Source organism: Sinohyriopsis cumingii, chromosome 6 (genome assembly GCF_028554795.1).
Source record: "Sinohyriopsis cumingii isolate HCF-2022 chromosome 6, ASM2855479v2, whole genome shotgun sequence".
Lineage (NCBI taxonomy): Eukaryota > Metazoa > Mollusca > Bivalvia > Unionida > Unionidae > Sinohyriopsis > Sinohyriopsis cumingii.
Window position 1 is genome coordinate 142,426,883 of NC_142966.1, and position 25,347 is coordinate 142,452,229.

General features: G+C 33.2%; 1 protein-coding gene across 5 annotated transcripts in view; it reads right to left on the minus strand.

Annotated features, from left to right (window-relative positions):
• Positions 1-25,347, minus strand: part of LOC149798159 (protein Fe65 homolog) — a 201,980-nt gene that overhangs the window by 48,205 nt on the left and 128,428 nt on the right. For all 5 annotated transcript variants that reach the window (XM_089963264.1, XM_089963267.1, XM_089963262.1 and 2 more), the window contains 6 exons: positions 22,340-22,553; positions 17,597-17,696; positions 16,285-16,403; positions 12,858-12,982; positions 8,363-8,576; positions 772-899 (listed from right to left, as the gene is read on the minus strand). In XM_089963264.1, coding sequence (XP_089819390.1) covers positions 772-899; positions 8,363-8,576; positions 12,858-12,982; positions 16,285-16,403; positions 17,597-17,696; positions 22,340-22,553 — 900 coding nt within the window. The remainder of the gene's footprint in view (positions 1-771; positions 900-8,362; positions 8,577-12,857; positions 12,983-16,284; positions 16,404-17,596; positions 17,697-22,339; positions 22,554-25,347) is intronic.

Below are 25,347 nucleotides of genomic sequence, written 5' to 3' on the forward strand. Positions count from 1 at the left end.
ACAAGGCCCTCCTGAAAAAAAATGTCAGAATCTCAGTCTAAATGAAGATGCCTGGCTAGAAATACCGAGGGGCCCCGAGTGGCCGAGTGGTCTAAAGCGCTCTCCGTTACGGATCACTGCCATCTCACCTCTGTCTGCGGCGGTTCGAGTCTAGGATTCAGCCAATGTGGTTATGTGGGAAAGCTTGCCAGTAGCTTCTCGTGGGTCGGTGGTTCTTGCCGGGGTTTTCCCGGGTTCTTCCTCCACCATTAATACTGGCCGCCATGTATAGCCTATCGTGTGCTGAAAAATGGCGTTAAGCCCCAAAACAACAACAACAACAACAAGAAATACCGATTTTGAGTTAACTACCTTGCTTTATATTAAAACAACTGAATATAATGCTATTTATTTTGAAAAACAGCTAATTTCAGGCTTGTATGCCTTATCTTGTTTCTGGTCATGTCATGCAAAGAGATAACCAATTGCGAATCAAAGGCTGTATAATTGTTTTTAAGGAAATATACATTTATGTCTCAAAAATAGCAGATTAAATCAAGGTCTGGCACAAAGTGGGGTACAAAGATTCCCCGTGGTTTTCTCCAGGATTTTAGTTAGTTTCCTTCACCTCAAAGACCACTTCACCCCAAAATCATAGCCAGCTAGAATATATGATATTAACTATAACTTCTTGAATATGAAATGTAAATTAGATATTTCATTTCTTGTACAAGATATTTCTTCCAGAACTAAGGCAAAATAAATCAAGTCTCAAATTTGTTTTTTGCATACCTTCCATTATCTCTGCCAACCCCCCAGACACGGATTGTGTGGATGGGTTGAGAGTTCAGAATACTAAAGTCCTGGGGATCTATCAGCCGCAAACTGTCTGTATCCAGATCCACGTATAGATCCTTACCCTGTGGAGAATAACAGACAGGAATAAGCTGTATAAAAATTTGGTTAATGGGTGTTGAGTAAAGTGGAAGTCAACCATGCACAAATACTACAGTTCAATATTCACATGGTTCCCACGCTTTTCTAAAGATAAATTTCCAGGGTTTTTCCAGTTTGAAATTACTTTTTTCAAGGTTCACATATCACCATAACTGAATAGAATTAAAGAACATTTTAGATTATAAAACATGTATTTTCAAAATCTAAAGATGTTCCTCTTTCAAGACTCTCCAAAACATTGTTTCCTTTCAAACTTGAATTCTAAAGAATTCTATAACAATATATATATGCATCTCATAGAAAGTAACATTTCCTATTACAGTATATATAAAAAAACAATAAAAGCAAATAATTAGAATCTTGTCTTGTAACAAAAAGAGTTTAATTTTCAATTTATCGGTGCTAATAAAATCCCAAACAAGATTTTTCAAACAACCTAATTTCCTTAAGACGATCTGGTTAAAAAACATTTTCAAAAGGGTTGATTTAAATTTTGACAAAAGACCTTCAAAATAATTCACTACTGTATAAATAAGGACTGAATTTTCTGTAAAATCAACTTGTCTTCTTGTAATTGGTTAAACTAGTCCCCAAACCTGTATTGATAAAGGGACTTATATCGTTTGCTAGGCATTCTGGCACATGGCTATGCTTTTGCCACCACCAAGTTGGCCTCTTGAAATGTTAGACTGGTTTTCATACCTTCCATGTAGGGAAAGATATGGATATCGAGATGACTTTGAAAATAAAAGTCTACCAGTCAAATCGAATCCACTGGGCATTTGGATTAACTCAGCATATATGTTTATTGCATGCAACCAAATGATCCATACTGCACCCTTCAAATATTCTGGTTAGAACTCAATAAATTTAACTCATGATCAGTTTAGTTATGACTCAATTATGTGATTGTTTTGGGTGTCCGGTGGTGGAAAAATTCCGGGTTTTTCCTGACTTGCATCAATATTTGCAAAATGCAAGGACTTTTCAATGTCAAGAATTTTTTTCCTCCATTTCTCATGACCTTCTCCCAATTTCCCGGTAGCATGGGAACCCTGCATTCAAGTTTATGTCAAGTTTCAAAAGACACCTAAAAACAGTTCCTTAGAAAGCATGATGATGCATTTATGATGTTCAAAATGGCTGTTATATTGCATGGCATTTTCACACAAGACCAAATAAATTCCTCAAGTCCCATCTCAACAAGATTGGTTGTTCAAAAAAGAAGATTCTTAAGCTTAACATTGTTCGAACGAAATAGTTATCACAACAGCCTTAAAATTAATACTGTTCAAATGAAATAGTGGTGCAACTCATATACAGCCACCCATTCTGCACTGGGAAAGTGGCTGTATTAAATGGGTGGTCTTTCCAGAGGGGGACTATATTTGTGAGAAGTGTATGTAATAAGAAAGCTACATATAACTTCAAAGCATTTAATATCCTCATAGTAGCAAAGGATCATCTTGTTGCATGAACAGATTTATTTCATTTTAAATTAAGTTCTTGTTCTTAAGCGTGAAATGTGAGTGAGGTATTGTTGGCATTGTGCATTCAAAACCATTTAAATCTTGTTACAAAATTGCTTAGCATTTAAAATAATACTCTTTCCATTCACTTTATTTTTTGCTGCTGCAGAATATTCTCATTATCTGTTGCAATACTGTTTATTGTTTATTGTGTTTTCCCAACATAAAATATTTCAGCAGGAGCTCTTTACCTCTCCTCATTGTTGTCAAGTCAAATAAATTTTAATTTTTCTTCTCAAGTATTAATTCTGTGTTTACATGATAACATGTTAAAGTTTTGTAATGATTTATTCCTATATTTCTCATTGTACAGTATTGCAATTTAATTATGCAGATGAAATTTTTGCAGAGTAGATGAAATGACTAGTTTACAACGGAAGTAATACATGTACTGTCACATGAATTTTTGGTCTTTTTCTGGTACTCTGTTATGTTCAAGGTTAATTTCTCCTGGTGTGTCAAACTACAAAATCTATATTTAGCCAATGCTGACCATGTTACGATTTTAACAATTACATCTGGTCATAATCATCAAAGAGAAAAATTCAACCGCTGTGTGAAGCCCAAAACTCTATCATTGTTGACCACATTTCCTGCAAATGCTGCCATTAATTATATAATATTAACCTTAGTGGTACATGTACTTTAGCCAAAATCTATTTCAGTAATGAAAACCTGACATCGGGAAACAGACATCATTAAAGATAATCGGATTAGTGACCTTACCGTATGAAGTATTAGTTATGGACACATATTAAAATAAAATGTGTCTGCTTGTGTGAGGTAAAATTAAATTTTTTGCATTAATATGTTGGCTGCTGGTCATGTTAGAGGGGTGGCTCTTCTTGAAGGGTTCTTTTGAAACCAAACTCATTGGTGTCAAGGGATTTTGGCAGCAAACAGTGGGTGGCCACTGGTCTGGGGGCCATTCATAAGGAGACCACTGTAGTGATTAAAAGAGCCTTAAGATAAATAATGTTTAAACAAAATAAGATTAGTATTGTTCAAAAGGAATAAGATTAAAACTGTTCAAAAGGAATAGTGATCACATTAGCCTTAAGATTAATGCTGTTAAAAAGACATAAAATAAATACATTCAAAAGAAATTGTGATGAAAGATTTCTTAAGATTATTACTTTTCAAAAGAAATAGTGATCAAAGATGTCATAAGAGTATTACTTTTCAAAAGAAATAGTGATGAAAGATGTCTTAAGAATATTACTTTTCAAAAGAAATAGTGATGAAAGATGTCTTAAGAATATTACTTTTCAAAAGAAATTGTGATGAAAGATGTCTGAAGAATATTACTTTTCAAAAGAAATGGTGATCAAAGATGTCTTAAGATTATTACTTTTCAAAAGAAATGGTGATGAAAGATGTCTGAAGAATATTACTTTTCAAAATAAATAGTGATCAAAGATGTCTTAAGAATATTACTTTTCAAAAGAAATAGTGATCAAAGATGTCTTAAGAATATTACTTTTCAAAAGAAATAGTGATCAAAGATGTCTTAAGAATATTACTTTTCAAAAGAAATAGTGATCAAAGATGTCTTAAGATTATTACTTTTCAAAAGAAATTGTGATGAAAGATGTCTGAAGAATATTACTTTTCAAAAGAAATAGTGATCAAAGATGTCTTAAGAATATTACTTTTCAAAAGAAATATTGATCAAAGATGTCTTAAGAATATTACTTTTCAAAAGAAATTGTGATGAAAGATGTCTTAAGAATATTACTTTTCAAAAGAAATAGTGATCAAAGATGTCTTAAGAATATTACTTTTCAAAAGAAATAGTGATCAAAGATGTTTTAAGATTATTACTTTTCAAAAGAAATTGTGACCAAAGATGTCTTAAGATTATTAGTTTTCAGAAGAAATAGTGATCAAAGATGTCTTAAGAATATTACTTTTCAGAAGAAATAGTGATCAAAGATGTCTTAAGAATATTAGTTTTCAAAAGAAATAGTGATCAAAGATGTCTTAAGAATATTACTTTTCAAAAGAAATTGTCATCAAAGATGTCTTAAGATTATTACTTTTCAAAAGAAATTGTAATCAAAGATGTCTTAAGATTATTACTTTTCAAAAGAAATTGTGATCAAAGATGTCTTAAGATTATTATTGTTCAAATGAAATAAGATTAATACTGTTTTGAAACGAATAGTGACAACATCAGCCTTACTGTTACTGTTAAAAAGACATAAGATAAATACATTCTAAAGAAAAAGTGATAACAAAAGTCATATGTTTAATACTGTTCAAAAGAAATAGCAATAACAAGAATCCCAAGTTTAATACTGTTCAAACGAAATAGTGATAACAAGAGTCCCAAGTTCAATACTTTTCAAATGAAATAGTGATCAAAGATGTCTTAAGATTATTACTTTTCAAAAGAAATAGTGATCAAAGATGTCTTAAGAATATTACTTTTCAAAAGAAATAGTGATCAAAGATGTCTTAAGATTATTACTTTTCAAAAGAAATAGTGATCAAAGATGTCTTAAAAATATTACTTTTCAAAAGAAATAGTGATCAAAGATGTCTTAAGATTATTACTTTTCAAAAGAAATAGTGATCAAAAATGTCTTAAGAATATTACTTTTCAAAAGAAATAGTGATCAAAGATGTCTTAAGATTATTACTTTTCAAATGAAATTGTGATCAAAGATGTCTGAAGAATATTACTTTTCAAAAGAAATAGTGATCAAAGATGTCTTAAGATTATTACTTTTCAAAAGAAATTGTGATCAAAGATGTCTTAAGATTATTACTTTTCAAAAGAAATAGTGATCAAAGATGTCTTAAGATTATTACTTTTCAAAAGAAATTGTGAACAAAGATGTCTTAAGAATATTACTTTTCAAAAGAAATTGTGATCAAAGATGTCTTAAGAATATTACGTTTCAAAAGAAATAGTGATCAAAGATGTCTTAAGATTATTATTTTTCAAAAGAAATAGTGATGAAAGATGTCTTAAGAATATTACGTTTCAAAAGAAATTGTGATGAAAGATTTCTTAAGATTATTACTTTTCAAAAGAAATAGTGATCAAAGATGTCATAAGAGTATTACTTTTCAAAAGAAATTGTGATGAAAGATGTCTTAAGAATATTACTTTTCAAAAGAAATAGTGATCAAAGATGTCTTAAGAATATTACTTTTCAAAAGAAATTGTGATGAAAGATGTCTGAAGAATTTTCCATTTCAAAAGAAATTGTGATCAAAGATGTCTTAAGATTATTACTTTTCAAAAGAAATAGTGATCAAAAATGTCTTAAGATTATTACTTTTCAAAAGAAATTGTGATCAAAGATGTCTTAAGAATATTACTTTTCAAAAGAAATTGTGATCAAAGATATCTTAAGATTATTACTTTTCAAAAGAAATTGTGATGAAAGATGTCTTAAGATATTACTTTTCAAAAGAAATAGTGATCAAAGATGTCTTAAAAATATTACTTTTCAAAAGAAATAGTGATCAAAGATGTCTTAAGATTATTACTTTTCAAAAGAAATAGTGATCAAAGATGTCTTAAGAATATTACTTTTTAAAAGAAATTGCGATCAAAGATGTCTTAAGATTATTACTTTTCAAAAGAAATAGTGATCAAAGATGTCTTAAGATTAATACTGTTCAAATGAAATAAGATTAATACTGTTCTGAAACGAATAGTGACAACATCAGCCTTACTGTTACTGTTAAAAAGACATAAGATAAATACATTCTAAAGAAAAAGTGATAACAAAAGTCATATGTTTAATACTGTTCAAAAGAAATAGCGATAACAAAGAGTCCCAAGTTTAATACTTTTCAAATGAAATAGTGATAAGAGTCCCAAGTTTAATACTTTTCAAATGAAATAGTAATCATAAGAGCTTTAAGACTTTCAGAAGAAACAAGACTGACAATGTTTAAACGATGTCAGATTGATACTGTTTAAAAGTTATAAGATTGATACTGTTCAAAAGAAATAGTGATCACAAGACAACAAAATGGGTAATAAAGTTCAGGAGAAATAGTTATCATAAAATCTTTAAGAACAATAATACTATTTTCAAAGGCTATAATTCATTTTTCTGAACACTAGCTAATCTCCAATTAGGCCCTTTGGGGCATCTAATATTCTCTACATATATACGATATTCATTAAAAAAAAAAAGTAATTATAGGTTACTGCATTTGTATGGGAAAATATGAATGAGTTTTCGGAATGAATACTGCACGAACTTGTGAGTGCAGTATATCCTTCTGACAAAACGAGTTTGTATTTTCCCATACAAATCCAGTAACCTTTTTATTATATGCTCATTTTTTTATTCTACCTAAGGTTTAATTATATAAACAAAATGCACTACAAGAAACAACTTAAATGAATGAATGCCGTATTCCAAACTAAATACACAAGCGCAGATTTGACTTCACAAAATGACATCATTATTAATGCGCACATAGCTCCGCCCAGATAAATTTGAACTTAGTCGTGCAGTCGACATAACTTTCGAAAGAAAATGGCGTGTCTAGTTAAAATTGAAATTTGCAGTCATATTGTGAATGAATGCGCATTGCAACGACTTTTCCATTTGATCTGGAGTGAATATATTTTGATATTTTGTTTCGATTTGACGAAAGTTTGTGATTTTGGACTGGATTCATATCTGCAAATTATACAAGAAATACATCGGATTGAAGTGGCGCAGGATAAGCTTGTTTACGTCTGCAAATGTGTTTCTGTTTCTGTCACTGAATGTTTGAAATCATAACATGGGAAAAATATGAAGTCTTTCAATTGCAATTTTCAAAAAGACACTATGGTATTTAATGTGTATTTTCAGTGCAGTAAGGAGGATGCAATTGCACTTATCATCGAAATTACAGCACACAGTCGAAATGTGTAATCCAGATTGAAAACCTATGACATGGCTCATGTAATTCGGATTTGCAGAATTAGGAAAAAACATTTTGAGGAAATTCAGGATGTAAAACTGTAAGTATATTTTATTTTGCCATTTTTATCACCAGCTAAAGAAAACAGTTATATGCCTTGTTATTTGTAAGGACCTAATCCGTCATTTATATAAGGTAGCTAACCTAAATACGTAACATTGTATCAACGCAAAATGTCAAGACAGCTGGGGGGTTTTGCAGTCCACGAAACATGTTTTAGTTGATCAGAAACAAATTTAAACAACCACAACGTAAAGAGCCTTTTATGCGAGTGTACATAATTTGTTTACAAATCAAAAGTGCTGGCGTCTGAGTCCATTGTTTATTTACAAAAGAAAGTAGTTCCTTTATTCATGTGAATGCTATATGTGTATTGTCGCGCGCATTTAGTATCGGGGAATATTGAACGATTCTGACAATGTAAAGTTAACGGGGAAAAAATGAGCATATAATAATAGTATTAATCTGAAGGCTACAGCAGTCAGCAGATAATGTATATGTAAATGACTTTTCCAGTGCATTACTTCTTGCTTTTGGAAGTTTTAAACACAGGTTTGAAAAATACAAAAAGGTAGTAATGCTCTTTCAGTAGATTTAGGAGGAGATAAGTTGTAAGAACAAGCCATACAGCCACAGACCAAATGATGATACTAAAATGACAAGAAACCATCGTATGGGTTCAATTGGTCTTGCAGCTCTAGTACACAATAGTGTTTACAGCTCCATCACACAATAGTAATGTCTGTACTGTTTACAGAGGATCTAGCAATCGTGGAAATTCCATACTGAAAACACAGACATTCAATATGAACATGGAACATGGATGCCACACCAGTGCACCTGAAATTACTTAAATGCAAAATATAATCATAATGTGATGTATGGACTGCTAGACATTTTTTGTCATTAACAATATAGTTGTGAAGCATGCAAAAATATTAATGACTTACATCTCCCCATCTGCCAACGACATCATTGATGTCATTTCTACCAAGGGACAGATCCACAATGCACTTGTTCACTGCCTTACTGCTACGCTCTGGTAACAGATCTTCTTCAGCAATTTCCACCCATCCAAGAGAGCGAACTGCAAAGCGCTGTGGTTTTTCTCCACTACTACCTTCATGGTAGCTTGACCTCTGTGAGGCATGATGGTTTATAGTCCTTGTACAAGAAATAAATACAATTAATATAAAACAAACTCCCGACACAGCAATATTCCAGGAGCATCTTAAAATAACAGCTTCGTAATATAGTACAACAATATTTCAGGAGTGTATTTAATGCCATTTTGGTAATAGAGCAAAAGAATATTCCAGGGGTGTTTTAAAATGACAGCTTGGTAATACAGCAGAACAATATCCTAGTGGTGTCTTAAATATCCAAGTAATATAGCACAACATTCCTGGGGTGTCCTAAAATGATACCCTGGTAACAGTACTGCTGCTGCGAACAACATCTGTTTATTGAACCTTTGTTAAGACGATGGTATCTATTTTTAGCCCAACTTGATCATATACATAATAGAACCTCAATGTCCTGAACCTCCAAGGGACCTAGTGATGTTGTTGTTGTTATAGGGTTTAACGCCATTTTAGACCACTCGGAAATGCAGAGCCCACCCTAGAAATGTTGTTTGTGTTCCAATTAATAATGTGCAATACATAACTGATTTACTTTCTTCACAAGAAAGTTGTTGTTGTTGTTGTTGTAGGGTTTAACGCCATTTTTCAGCACACAATAGGCTATACATGGCGGCCAGTATTAATGGTGGAGAAAGAACCCGGGAAAACCCTGGAAAGAACCACCGACCCACGATAAGCTACTGGCAAGTTTTCTCACATTCCCACATTAGCCAAATGCGAGACTCGAACCGACGCAGACAGAGGTGAGATGGCAGTGATCCGTAACGGAGAGCGCTTTAGACCACTTGGGGCCCCTTCACAAGAATGATTGATCGCAGTGTTTAAATCAACCATGATCAAGGTAATGAGATTACACTGTCTGTAAAAAAGAAATTTTCTCTAGATATTATTGAATTACTGCTGCAAATACAACAGTTCCTCACTATGTCACCTCAGTATGACACTTTCTTTTTCAAGATGGGTATTGTCATGGATGGCATTACATATGTAACTGTAATAACTAAATATAAAGTACCAGTACTATAAGAATACATGTAACAGTAATAACTATCTATAAAGTACCAGTACTTTAAGAATACATGTAACAGTAATAAGTACCTATAAAGTACCAGTACTTTAAGAATACATGTAACAGTAATAACTATCTATAATGTACCAGTACTATAAGAATACATGTAACAGTAATAACTATCAATAATGTACCAGTACTATAAGAATACAGTGGAACCCCGCTATAACGCGCCCCGCCATAACGCGAATTCGGATATAACGCGGTCGTAGCATGGCTCCCGAAATTTCGTATATTCATTCACACATGAAAAAAAAAATTTGGAGAAAAGTAAAAAAAACAAAACAAGAAAATAACTTCATTTTGGGCATGAGATTAGTTGTGACTTTTAAAATAATATGATCGTGGCATGGTTCCTGAAATTTAAATTCATTTACGTGTATTTTTATCGGACTGTGAAAATATTTGTTTAACATACGAGAAATAGTGTGTAAAACGTTTATTATAATTTGGTGGAAGAATTCGCGTATGACTTTTAATAATAAACGATCGGAACTTAACAATTTATCCAGGTTCTTTAAGTGATTTTGGAGAAGTGATCGTGTATGAATTCTAAAATAATACGATATATATAACGTACGAGAAATAGTGTGTACAACGCTTGGCTTCTGAAATTTATCAATTTGAACAGGTTGTGGTGAAGCTCCATATTCTACTCTAGAAGAGAAAACTGGTTTCATTAGGTTTTTGAATTGTTAAGCCGAAGTAAACATTATCGGAAGTGTTACTTATTACGGATTCATGAGTAAAGCCAGTAAATCGTCTTTGTGATTGTCTTCCATGAAATCTGTATACAGTCGTTGCTCAAACAATAGCCGACATGAACTTCTTATTTAACTGCAATCACAGCCAAGCAGCAGACAAAGCTGTGGTTGATACAAGAGTCGCACAATTTAATAAACATCAAAGGACGAAAGCCGCCAACATGTGTGCTGTGCTTGGCGGTGTGATCAAACAACAAACAGTTGAAAGTAAATAATATCCAATACAGACACCGTATGTAGACCCGGGAATAGCTGCATGCAATGACCGTACGATATCAGACGGCAAGTAAATGGTTTCAATATTTTGTTCATCCTATATTTTACACGACGAATTCAGACTATTACAAAATTATTGAATATTTTAAATCTGTACGATTTTCAATGAAATTACATCCATTATGGATGAACTGCATGCCATGACGGCACGGTAGCATACGGTGTTGATACACTTTTCATGATATAGCGATAGTCTGGTATTATCGGTCAATCTGTATTATCGTTCAAACAAATAAAAATTAGTAAATGTTTTTAATGCACAGTAATAACCTATAAATATATTAGCCATCGATTATTTTGAATATATCTTAATTAATGCATTCCAGTTAATATTCATCTGATGATAAGCCGACTTTTGATCATTGCACATGTATACACGTATATGTTCTCGGAAAAAAAGTTAAATATTGTAAAACCCCGCATTAACGCGACCTCGCTTTTAACGCGATCCGATTTTATGGACCCCGATCATCGCGTTGTAGCGGGGTTCCACTGTACATGTAACAGTAATAACTATCTATAAAGTACCAGTACTTTAAGAATACATGTAACAGTAATAACTATCTATAAAGTACCAGTACTATAAAAATACATGTAACAGTCATAACTATATATAAAGTACCAGTACTTTAAGAATACATGTAACAGTCATAACTATCAATAATGTACCAGTACTATAAAAATACATGTAACAGTAATAACTATCTATAAAGTACCAGTACTTTAAGAATACATGTAACAGTAATAACTATTTATAATGTACCAGTACTATAAGAATGAATGTAACAGTAATAACTATCTATAAAGTACCAGTACTTTAAGAATACATGTAATAGTAATAACTATCTATAAAGTACCAGTACTATAAGAATACATGTAACAGTAACAACTATCTATAAAGTACCAGTACTATAAGAATACATGTAACAGTAATAACTATATATAAAGTACCAGTACTTTAAGAATGAATGTAACAGTAATAACTATCTATAAAGTACCAGTACTTTAAGAATACATGTAACAGTAATAACTATCTATAAAGTACCAGTACTTTAAGAATACATGTGTATAAGATGGTAATTTTTTAAAGCTGGTATTCGGTTTTTGATTTCATTACATTATGCAATAATAATAACTATTTACAATGCAACCTCACTATAAAGTACCTCTGTACAACATGTTAATGTTTTAAAATTTGAGCCAATGTGGGTATGTGAGAAAGCTTGCCAGTAGCTTCTCGAGGGTCGGTGGTTCTTTCCGAGGATTTCCTGGGTTCTTCCTCCACCATTAATACTGGCCGCCATGTATAGCCTATTGTGTGCTGAAAAATGGCGTTAAACCCTACAACAACAACAACAACAAATTTAAAGTTTGAATATAGCCTTGGATTCCATAACATAATGCAACAGTAATAACTATTTATAATGTAACCTCAATATTAGGTACTATTAACATTTTTACAGAACTCTGATTTTAACTCCCATATATATTATGCAAAGTTACATGTTTACCCATTAACATAGCGGATGGTTTTTCTTCATCTCAATGACCATTTAATAACAATATCATTGGCTATTACAAATCTGTTTGATAAATCATTAGAATCATTTAAAATTCAATGTAAATTTTGTCTGCACTTTAAATAATTTTGCATTTAAGTAATTTCTTCATCATTCAAATATGGTGGTGACAAATCAGATTCAAAGATTTCTTCAAACTGACCCATTGTTAATTTTGTGTGTGTTGGAGGCAGTATTTTCTCTAGGATCCATTACTGCACAAATACCTGTGAAAAAGTTAATGAAGCTCTGTAAACTAATGAAGCTCTGTTGTTTACATACTGCAGCATGACTAAGTAATAGACTGAGGTCAAATACAGAAAGTGTCAACTCAGTGAGTACCATGACACATAGTCAAATAGTTTGATGCCGTTCAAGTATACTGGGAAACATTGTTCCCACCACATACATGCTATGTGTACAAGCTTTTGTCCTCACTGTTCTACTAACTTTGGAATAGAATTAATTTAAAAGTTTGAAGAAAGTGAATGTCAAAATGAAATGGTGAATATTATGTAATTTTATTAAATTTTATGAACTATTTTATCTGCCAATTTTGAAAACATGATGTTGGAAATAAAAAGGTCTGGATTAATGATTAATGATGGTAAAAATTGGCATTATTAACTTACAAATTCTGAAGGGACTTGACTGCATACTGCAAGGCATGATCCTCAAATGCATTCAGGTGTTCTTCAGTGGATGTAATACTAGATGGTGAAGAGGGGGTGGATTCGGAAGCCTCCGATTTGCTGCTCTGGAACACCAACGAAATAAATTAGTAAGCATAACAGTTTTTGTATAATAAAGACGAAAATTATCAATCTAATATATTCTATGTGCTAAAGAGATTACAAAATTTGCACAGTTATTAAAGTAGAATTGACAACTAGTGTAAACTGGTCTTGCTGACTATTTTGTTCTTGTTCCAATAGCTGTCTTTCATATCTTGGTGTATATTGACCAATTGTGAATACCGGCCAAGATTTACGGTCCCAACCTACTGTGATCTTTCTCATAATGAATAGATTTTGGTATTTTTTTTTGATTCTATGAAATTTCATGATTATGGACTGGATTTACATGTGACAATTCCACATGAAATACATCAGATTGAAGAAGTGAGGGAGAAGCGTGTTGACATCTGCAAATGTGTTTCTGTTTCTGTCACTGAATGTTTGAAATCATAATGTGGGAAAAATATGAAGTCTTTCAATTGCAATTATCAAAAAGACGCTATGGAATTTAATGCTTATTTGATTTTGAGTGCAGTAAGGAGGATGTAACTGCACTTATATTCGAAATTACAGTATTGAGAACGTATGACATGGCTCATGTAATTCGGATTTGCAGAACTAAGAAAGTACATTTTGAGAAAATTCAGGATGTAAAACTGTAAGTATATTTTTTTGCCATTCTTATCATCAGCTGAAGAAGATAGTATATGCCTTGTCACTTGTATGTTATTTGTAAGGACCTGTTATTGCATCTGTTGTATAGCTAGCCTAAATCTGAAACATTGTATCAAAAAAGTCAATGCGGAATGTGCCAAAGCAGCTGGTATGTAGCAGTCCAAGAAACATCTGCTTTACTTCATTCAGAATGAAATTTAAACAACCAAAATGTAAAGCGTCTATTATGCAATTGTACATGACTTGTTTACAAATCAAAAGCACTGGCATCTGTGTCCACTGTTTGTTTAAAATAGAAAGTAGTTCCTTTATGTACGTGAATGCAATATGTGTATTTGCACATGAGTTCAGTATCGGGTAATATTGAACAATTCTGACAATGTAGCATGATGTGACTTGCATGCATTAACTCATTAACCCCTGGTGCTGCGTTTATGCATCAGGAGGTAGTAGCCTACTTCCAAGCTTTGTACCATCAAGCAGGGATGGTCCTGGCTTTTAAAAAGCTGTCGCCAAAAAAATCGCCAACCTCAATATTTTGTCGCCAATTTTCAAAAAGTGTCGCCAAAACAAGTAGTGTACATTTTTCCAAGTGTTAATTTAGTCTATTAATGTAACAGGCAATGAAAATTACAAAAGATGTGTTAGTTAATACTTTAATTACAACAAGCATTAACAAAATGTTACAAACTGTTACATGAAGATCTGTCGCAATTTTAGAGTTGCCCACTTGTTGAATGCAGTTTCAAAGTCTAATTTTTCACATCTGTACATGCTGATTTTCAGTAAATTCTCGAGAGATGAGATGCAGAGCTTATTTCTGATGTCAGTTTTTATGAAGTTCATCTTACTGAATCCACGTTCACAGTCTACAGTGCTGACAGGTGACACCAGCAGTCTCTCAGCAGCCCCCCCCCCCCCCGCCCTTAGCTAGCATCCCAAAGCTTGTAGTGAATTGCTTCCTAAATCCCAAGAATGATCACTGAATGCGGTATAAATTTTCTCGACAAGGAAAATAGGATCTCCATTCCCACGAATGAAACTTACACGAGTCAACACCTGGCAATATTGGACCGTATATATAAGCATAAATTCACACCCAATTTAAGGATTCTTTCACTCCTGTATTTTGAGAAATAAATAATTATTATTAATTATGCAAAACTTTTGTTGTTTTTTTTGCTATTTCTTGTTGCGGAGTTTAAGTCTCTGCAGCCGAAACACGGAATTGATGGCAAAAGGAAAAGATCAATGAGTAAAATGCTGCACTGGCGACAGATATAATTGTGATTGAGATTTTTTCCATTTGCTTTGTATTTATACACAGTCGGTACTTCAAAGGTTATAGGTTTCCTTGAAGGTTTAGCAAAACTATTGTATTGGTATATGTATAAAAAACAAAAAAAACCACAGAAGGATTAGCCATACAATTTAATTGTATCTGTTCTATTCGCATCTTCAGAAGTCGGTCAGTTGTAGGTATAGTGCGGTAGCATGATTGACTATATCACAGCATACAGTACGCAGCCCAGATGTCAGCATAAGCAGATGATGATGTAACAATGCACTGTAAAGATGGGGTTGTCAATACGAACAAAGGATCGTTTGTGTAACAGATTGATTCCAATGCATTGCTTAGTCAAGTTTGTGGCTTCATTTCGTTCTCGCTTTTAATTTATCCAGTCCAAATCCATGATTGTATGTACAAATTAAATAACCAAAAAGTATGTCGCCAAAAAAATCGCCAGATGGGATATTTTTGTCGCCAATAAGGAAAAAAAATCGCAATTTGTGACATTGGCGAAGCCCAGGACGATCCCTGATCAAGGTCATGTATGATATACTAAAGTGGGTATTATAGAAAGGTAGACAGATGTAGCGCTACAATGATACCAAATAATCTGGACGTTCTAGATGTACTGCAAAATACAGAGAGAAAAACCAAATTTTTTGGCCCGATTTTTTCCCCACCCAAAATTCGCACTTGGTTGGAATCCAATTTTGTGTCCAGATTATTAGACTTTGTGGCCTCAGATCTAAAGCAAACCAATCTGAACTGCACACAGACAGGTGAACCTTTGCAAAAAGTAGGATAAGGTGGGCATTTTGGAATAACGAGTGGTCTCAATATGAAAATGATTGGTCCATTAAGCAAAAAATAAAAAATTAAAAAACTCCAACTTTTACCCTTCTGCTCATGTGTGAGTGAAATAGCCAATGAAAAATGATGTTTCTAACACAACTAGGCATTAGGTTAACAGGAAATCTCTTGGTAGTCAATGGATTAGGATGGATTAGGATGTATTCAGAAATAGCCCCCAAAATGTGTTTCCTACTTGCATTTCAGGCGAAAACAACAAAAACCTCCAGGGGTTAATGAGTTAATAAGCAGACAGACCGATAAGAAGGATGAAGTAGTGCCAATGTTTAAAGCATGAACCTGCATGTTTCTACAGAATTTAAGATAATGTGCTGTCTATAATTTCTCATACACCATCAAAACATACCAATTATTTTCTTTCTGCTCAGACTCTAGTAAAGTAATTATAAAAATATTTTTTGGGGGGCATTTTACAATTGGTACACCTGAAGAAATATAGTTAATTAAAAGTGAACAAAAGAACTATGCAAAACAGTGAAGACTTACAGAGTCACTGTTGATGGATATAGACCTCAGTGTTGCTTTCATGTCTGGTGGGGCAGGGGATGGTGGCTCCCTCTGGATTGTACCACTCTTTATATGCCAGTAATAAGGCCCATCATCATCTACATGGGGCAAGAAAAAGAAATTATTGCAGTCATATGAAGGATGAGCGTTCCAAGAAAGACAATGTACTATATGTAAGATACCTGTGCAATTATTTATAATAGATTATAGTGTTCTACTGTTGGATATTGTGGGCAAGACTAAAATATACAAGGTGAACTTGTAAACCCCATGTAGATCAGCTAAGACAACAATATCCAATAGTACAAAAACTAACATTTATTTATTTTACACCCCCTATAAATTTCAAACAAGAGTCCCTTGAATGAACTTTCACTCTACTACCTCCCCCCACCAATATCCAGGAATTCAAGATAAGATCATTTCTTCTTTATAAATGCTGATTGTTTAAAGTATCTGACAACCATATTCGAAGTCAGATTGGCACCATTTACATCCAGGATCAAAAAGATATCATAGTCAATCTTGTCCACATGATTTTCCATTTAGAAGGAGTATCAATAATGATGTTCAATATGGCATTCATTGCGGCCCAACTGGATGTCAGATCAGCACTATTTTGCTTAAGTATCAACCTGACTTCATAAGGAGTCTTCTGGTGAAAAAAACCCCCCAATGCTGATATGACTTTCTATCTATGAGCAGGAATAAGATTTTCTGCTGTGGTATGCATATTAGATATCTGGTCAGCACACCATTTAAGTATGATCATTTAAATACCATAAGAAGTCTTTTGGTGAAAAGGACTCTTTGTTCAGTAGTAGCAATAACATGACTTTTAAGACGGTTGCTGTGGTGGCCATACTGGATGTAAGATTCGCACTATTTTTCATTAGGACCAATTAGACAGATGAATTCTTTAAGTGATACCCCACCTTGATATAACCATCCATGATGGGGGACTAACAATAACAAGATGGCTACTGAACAGAGCCATTTTTACTTAAGACCAACCAGACATCACGAGAAATCTTCTGGTTGAAGTGATAAGATTTTTAAGATGGCTGCTGTGGTGGCCATATTGAACACAGGACTGTTACATTTTCATTAGGACCAACTAGATGTCATAAGAAGTGTTTTAGCAAAAACTCAATATTGGCATACATACATGATCATACACAAACTTCAGAAAACCATCAAAGTTCTAAACTTAATGTGTGCAAAGAGATTCTCAGCTTTAAATTCTTTTAAAATTTTAAAACTTTTCAATGGCATACTGTTGTAATTTTACCTTCACACCTCTCCCATCCAGGGGGAAGAACCTCAGGGAGGTCTGTTGTCTTCTTATTCTCCCCTCCGTCATCCTCAGTTTTGCCACCTACATTTGTGGGCTGAAACACATTAGGGGCACATGCTATTTTAAATATCACCAAGATAAACATAATTATAATGTCTTTCCAATTTGTAAATTTCTTCTTTTCTTGTCAAAACTTTATGGAAAAAGTTCTACATGTAAACCCTTTTCTGCAAGCCCAGTTCTAGTGTATATTCAATTCTCTCACCAAACAGGACATTACTTTTATAGCATTATTAATTTTGTAGTCTTACAACTAACTCTCATGGCATCACATCAATTTTCAACATTCCTGGAACTGTCTTCTCACAATACCATGTATGCTCACAAGTTAAATCCAACTGCAAACAACACAGACCCTGATCTGCCATCACATAAAGTGCCAGCAGATCAGGGTGTACATCATTTGTTCTCATGATTACTCATCATAACAAACTGCATTGACCCACATCTGCTGGTACATTATGCAATGGCAGCTCTGGGTCTGTGCAGTTTCCAGATGGAATCAACTCATAAGCAAGTATATATGGTAAATCATTTAAACATCAATTAAAACATAATCTATTTACATTATGTCCAAATCCATTTTTCAACATATTTTCTGGTTCCCTGGGTGTTTGGAATGTCCAGGTATAATATGACCACATACTCAAAGAACCACTAAACAATGACCCAGATAACATAATTTCTATTACTTATCCATAACATACCCAAACAAGCTCTCTTTTTGCTAAAGAATGAAAATTGATTTCTGTGAAAATAAATTCAGTTTATACAAATGGAAGTTTATGGAACCTGTCTATGCTGCAAAACTCAGTAATGTCCACTTCAGCAGGGTCTAATAGGTAAATCCTTATAGTTTTATGGGAAAAAAAACACTTCAACAACTTTATAAAGCTAACTACAAACAATGACAACATCTGAACTCCATTAATTTGGAGCAAGTAAATTATTGCCAATTTCAATTATAAGTACAATGTACAGCAGATGGCTGAAATGGAAATTTTGATGCAAATCAGCAATTTCTGCAATTCATTTTAGATAATTTTCTAAAAGGCATTATGGGTATGAGTGGTACAAAATTTCTTCTTTAAAAACATTTTCATCACTATAGGCAGTGAACTAGTACAAGCATAACACTGTACACCAGTAATCTGTATACAAATTTTCAACATATACCTTCATCAGCTATAAATTTTACTTCCAAGTGAAACTGACATTCATTTGTCTGCTCCAAATTAAGTGAGCCTTCATACAGTCAGTGTCTGAAGTTACCAATTTTTGTTTGTTGAAGTATTTTTTAAAAAAACTGGATGGGTATTTGACAGTGTGTAAATTGATTTTACAAGGTATCATTTCTTTGAATGACTTTCACATACCTTTACAACAATGTTTTAAAACAAAATCTTACCATATACAATTACAGACTTTTAAAATGTCATATTGACCAATGCAAAGGGGAGGGAAAAAAGAGATCTTACTGATACATAAAACCTCATTCTGACCAATGCAAATTTACTGGTCTATAAAACATCATATTCACTGAAACAAAGGTCCATATTTGTTATTTCATATTTTTCATACATGAGAAAAAAAGTATGATCTAGTTTGCTTTTGAATTTTACAGCTGCAAGCCTAGTAACATGTCCTGAGGAGTAGATACTGTATATATTCACTTATACGACGAGTACAACTACAAACTGCACAGACCCAGACCTGCTGTTGCCTAAGGCACCAGCAGATCTGAGTTTGTGCAGTTTCTTAGGAGTAATTAGTAGAACAAACAAAATAGACCCTGATCTGCAGGTACATTATGCTACTTCAGATCAGGATTTTTGTGGTTTGCGATGTGACTAAATGACTTACAAGAAACTATGGTATTTATGAATTCGGTGACAAAATTTTTACTTTAACAGTTGGGAGATTAATCTTCCTCAATGGTTTTAGTTTCTAAAAATTAAATTCTTATACAAAAAATGTGGTGAGACTCATATCCTCAAGTGGTTTACTTTTTGTTTAGGTTTTTTGAAAATTATTCATCTGGATTGCAATAATGTATGAGCAATGTGCTGTGTGCAAATGTTTGCCAGCCCTGACTTTAAACCCTCATGTTTTTTATGTAGCCTAGTGTGCATGTTCTCTATAGAATCCCATATCATGTGACACTGTGCCATCCAATAAAAAAACATCTCTTACAGACATGTAATAATACACAACTACTGACTTTTGATGAAGTTGATACAAAGATTTATCAACCTCCAACAAAAGCCAAGATAACTATTCAGTGATTGTCAAATCTCTTCATCAACCAGAATAAAAAGTCAATAAATTTTTAGATGATTTTTGATTTTGTATGTTTTTTGCCCAGCTTTAATAGTATTAAACAGAACACATGCATTTTCTTGTCAGCAGTCCAAGTCTCTGATGCCATCATCCCGCCTATACTGCTTTCATAGGCAAAGTGAGATAAAAAAAAACTCTGATCACACTTTAACAGGCAGAGTGATATCAGAGACTTTGATCAAACTTTCATAGGTAGAGTGACATCAAAGACTCTGACCAAACTGTCACAAGTAGAGTTATACCAGAGACTCTTACCAAACCATCACAAGTAGAGTTATACCAGAGACTCTTACCAAACTGTCACAAATAGAGTTATACCAGAGACTCTTACCAAACTGTCACAATTAGCATTATATCAGAGACTCTGACCAAACTGTCACAAGTAGAGTTATACCAGAGACTTTTACCAAACTGTCACAAGTAGAGTTATACCAGAGACTCGTACCAAACTGGGGGGCCCAGAGTGGCCGAGTGGTCTAAAGCGCTCTTCGTTACGGATCTCTGCCATCTCACCTCTGTCTGCGGCGGTTCGAGTCTAGGATTCAGCCAATGTGGGTATGTGAGAAAGCTTGCCAGTGGCTTCTCGTGGGTCGGTGGTTCTTTCCGGGGTTTTCCCGGGTTCTTCCTCCACAATTAATACTGGCCGCCATGTATAGCCTATCGTGTGCTGAAAAATGGCGTTAAACCCCACAACAACAACAACTTACCAAACTGTCACAGGTAGAGTTATACCAGAGGCTCTTACCAAACTGTCACAAGTAGAGTTATACCAGAGACTCTTACCAAACTGTCACAGGTAGAGTAATACCAGAGGCTCTTACCAAACTGTCATAAGTAGAGTTATACCAGAGACTCTTACCAAACAGTAGGCAAATATTTGGAATCATATGAGGTAGCTATAATGTTTTAGCAAAGACAGCTTCTGATGATTTAAGCAATCAGAAGACAGCAAAATGAAGTCTTATACAAATTTTGATGCTGCTTTCACCATGCTAATTGCCGGAACAGAGACATGTACATCTCATCATCTGCCAACACAGGTGAGACAAAGCTATGTGTTTGTTATGTAATTTATATTTGATTTAAACTAATTGTCTGTTTGTAAGTTTAATTACTTTTGGTTTAAATTTCATTACATGTCAATGTAATGTAATTTTGTTTACTAGAAATTTTATATTTTCCAGAAAATTCAGTTTGACCTGAATCTTTTCATAGATACCTAATAATAGAAACACTGAGGGTCAAGTATACAACTTTTTATTTTTATTTTATTCTCAAGTAAAATGATTGGTTTTTATCAAGGTCATACTAGGAGTATGTGATTTTTTATATGTAAACAACCTCTATTTTGCAATTATGGGTATTCCAAAATTGCGCAGGAGTCTGGTTTTATATCAATGTGAATAGAGATATTTCTCAGTTGGGGCTTTTATTTTACACTGGAAAGTGTCTGTTGTGGCAGTTTGGAGTTCTATTTAATTTTTATTCACATTATTTGGTTTCTAAAGGATAATTCTTTTTCCTGGAAATATTTGAGTGCTCGTACAGAATTCTAGGACAAAGATATTTATTTAAATTTTATTCGGAATTCAAACACCAGAATATTATTTTCTGTGGTTCACAAAGGACTGTACACATCAGCTCTATACTGACTACAGTATACGTCATCGCCTTCCAGTTTGGATTTTTTGTTGAGACTTGAACTTGAATTCATTAGAACATTTCATTACTAGGACTTCTAAAATTTAATTCGTTGATTATTCTTAGATTATGTTTGGATCTGATTCTTAAAACCAAGTTCTTATTTTTTTCAATTTTACTGAGTTTTTCCAGGGAAATAAATTATTTGTTCAATTTTTCAAAGCTTGTTGTTTTCACTCTTTCTTTTGTTACTGTTTATTTCAGCCTAAAGATGTAACATAAGATTTTAAAACATGTATACCCCAACTGATGCCAGATTAATTTCAGTCCAAAGAGTTAAAAAGTTTTTAAGAAATGGAAAAAAACCCTAGCTTTAGTGTTATGAAGGTCATATTTATATGCACATATGAGCATGCCTATAAAATTACATTTGATCATATCGATTGATTTTTGTGCACTTGTGCTAGGGATGTTTAGACAAACTTAAGTTCAATGTCATAAAGTTCACAAATGTCTAAAACTGTAAATACTGCTTTAATGGCATGAAAATCTAATGAGATGATCTTACAAACATGTCTTCTATTTGTCCACGCCAAAACAGATAAAAAATGTAAACCATTTGTACCATAACAGGTACAATATATACATGCCCTGTAAAAGCAGTGGAAACATAAACACAGTTTAAATTTTAGTAACCTGTGCCTCAACTGGAGTTTTTTCTTCCTCTTGATTTGCATTCTCAGCATCTCCAGAAGGTTTTATGTCTTTGTAGGTTTTGGTCACCATGGTGTACATTTCCTCTTTTCCAGGCCCTTGGGTGTGGGCAATCCCATCATCGGAGCGTGCATCTGACTGGATCCCACTGTCATTTGAATCTGGAGAGTTAATCTCAAATCCAAGGTTCTCAAAACTGTAATAAAATATGAGTAAATTACCACATTGTTTTAGAACCATTCAATATTTTCACTATTTCAGTTCATCAAGTATTTTTATCACACAAACATTTTTATGACTCGCTCTTTGTATCTTTTGTACAATTAGTTTACTAATGTGAATTCTAGGAATTTTGCTGTCTCAAATTTTTTTTTTAAAAAACAAATGTTTTATGGGATAATTCTGTGATCTATTTATGATCAGTCATATTCTTGAGGTAATAATATCACATCATAGCTATCAAAATGAGCAGTTAAAAGCTTTTTTGTTTGTTTATAAGATGGGTCAATCATATCCTTGCATGTAATCGAGCGCCACGCATGACAGGTATTCAGGGGACTCCTTCCACTGAGGCCAATTCAAGAAGCTTTGCATTTGTGCAATAAACAGTGCACCCTATTGTCACATGTTTTTTTTCTTGTTGGCTTTAACAATGATTTGTAACAACACTGCTATAGCATGCTGAAGAAATGGGAACTGAATGTCTTTTCCACACCAAGGCTGTCGATCTGGCAAAGTCTGTGTGAGTATCAAACCCACAACCCTTGCATTATGAGTCCTATATTCTACCAAGTGACCCATCACAGCTCCCAATAACATGCCTTCAATGGAAGCAATACAAGTTTTCTGCAATATAAATGATGCCATCTTGTACTAAGATATGTACATATAAAATTAAACAAAACAGGATAGTGAATGATGGTAAGCCAGTGTTGTTTTAACTGTGTCTTTTTAGCCAAGAATCATGTGAAGTAAAATAGGTAGCAATGGTAATAATGACTTGTGACTTGTACATTTAAGTCATTGGAACAACTGACAAAAGAGAATACTATACACTTTAACTATTTCTAACTAACAGGAGCACCTAAATTACATTATTGTAATTACAAGTATGTAAATGTATTTAATAAACTACTATAAAAACAAGCAATTTAATTTGTTAGGTTTATAAAACTTCTCTAAAAAAATAGGACAAAGTCCAAACATGTTGAAGTTATTTTGCAATAATCTCTGAGCACATGCTCAGTTCTCTTCACAGCATCATGGTCATCCATCGAAACCATAATGGTCACTGAAGGTGAGTTAAACCTCAATTTTATAACTACATGGTTTAATATTCACATTTCGCTATGGGGTCTGTTAAAAAACAAAATGTGAACATTGTGATCTTTTTGTCAATGTTTTGTCAAGTTTGTAAACAAAAACATTAAATTGGTGGCCGTAGTGGCAGTCGATGAAATATTCAGAAATAGATACATTTTGCTGTACTTGTGTTTTGGCTCACCCCCCCCCCCCCAATAAAAAGTGAGCTATTTTAAAAGTGCACATTACATTTTGTAAACATAGCAACCAATATGTTATGCTGAATGACTGGAACATAAAACTAGCCAGAATTATTTCTAAGATATCAACAATAAATTTAAGTTTGAAAAGGGATGGAACAGATCAGAATCATAAAGGTCAAAGGTCAAAGTGTAAAAATTTACCTATTGTTTAATATGGAAGAAGCGAATTTGCTTTCTCATCATTTATTATTTTTCATTGCAAATAAATGAAAAGAAACATTTTCACTATATATTTCTTTTACTTATCGCAACAGTTTTAAATTTAAGTTGACTCTATTCCTATATTCTAAAACTTCTAATTTCCCCATAATTAAGGTCACTACTCACACAAACATACCTCATGGCAAATTATGTAAGCAAGAGAAAAATGATCATAATTAGCTTATTTTCATGCTCAACATCAATATGAATGTACCATTTATTCAGAACATCATACGTAATGATATGAAAATTAAACAAATAATTGCAAACATTTTTATATTTGTTTTAAGGTGGCGCTCTACAGTTTCGCATTTTTCATAGGGTTAGAATTTTAAAGAAAAAGAATTTCCCCGGCTTTCCTCACTGGTTATACTGGCTATTTAAAAAAGACCTTGTGAAAAATGAAAATTCACCTAAGCAAATGCAAGAGGTAAAAATATGAGAGAAATTACTACACAGCTACAAATCACAAATTTAATACCCAACCTTAAAATGTCTCTGCCATAATTTGAATTTGATCAGAGCTATATTGCTGAATTTAAGTACCAATCAGAATTTGATTTCTGAAAAGTCAAGTAAATCTTGCTCACAAACAAGGAGGATTTCAATGATTGATATAAATCATGCACAAAAACATGAAAGTTATAAACAGCCAATTATTTCCCAAGATTGCTGGAATTCAAGCAATTCTCATCATAATTTTAGCTGGAAAAGAAAAACACATTTGGCACCACATTATGCTTATTTCAGTAGTTAGGCTGATGCTAGGAGTGCTCGCAGCAAAAGTTAAAACTAAATCAAGTGTAATGGCTTGCGTTCATGAATTCCCATGCTTCTTATATTTTCCACCACATCTACCACCATTGGTCAAGCATAATAATGCAAAATCCATCAAATGTATGATGTATCTTCTAGCTATGACTGCATATTTGAAGACAGTCATGGTCGCTCAGTTGTTAGACTCATAATCCAAGACTCACAATACCTGCCCCTGGGCAAGGCTAGATCAACTGCCTGTGAGATCTTGGGAAAGACACTTACTGCCTATTTCTTGGCAGGATATGAAATTAATGTGCTGAATGTACATTTAAAACAAACTAATCAACTACTATATGTGAAGTTTGTAAAAGAAATATTTAAAAATATAATTTAAATTTAAATTTGAGTACATCTGACCTTAGACCTCAAAGCATGAACCCCATTAATGTAAGCCATGAATTACTT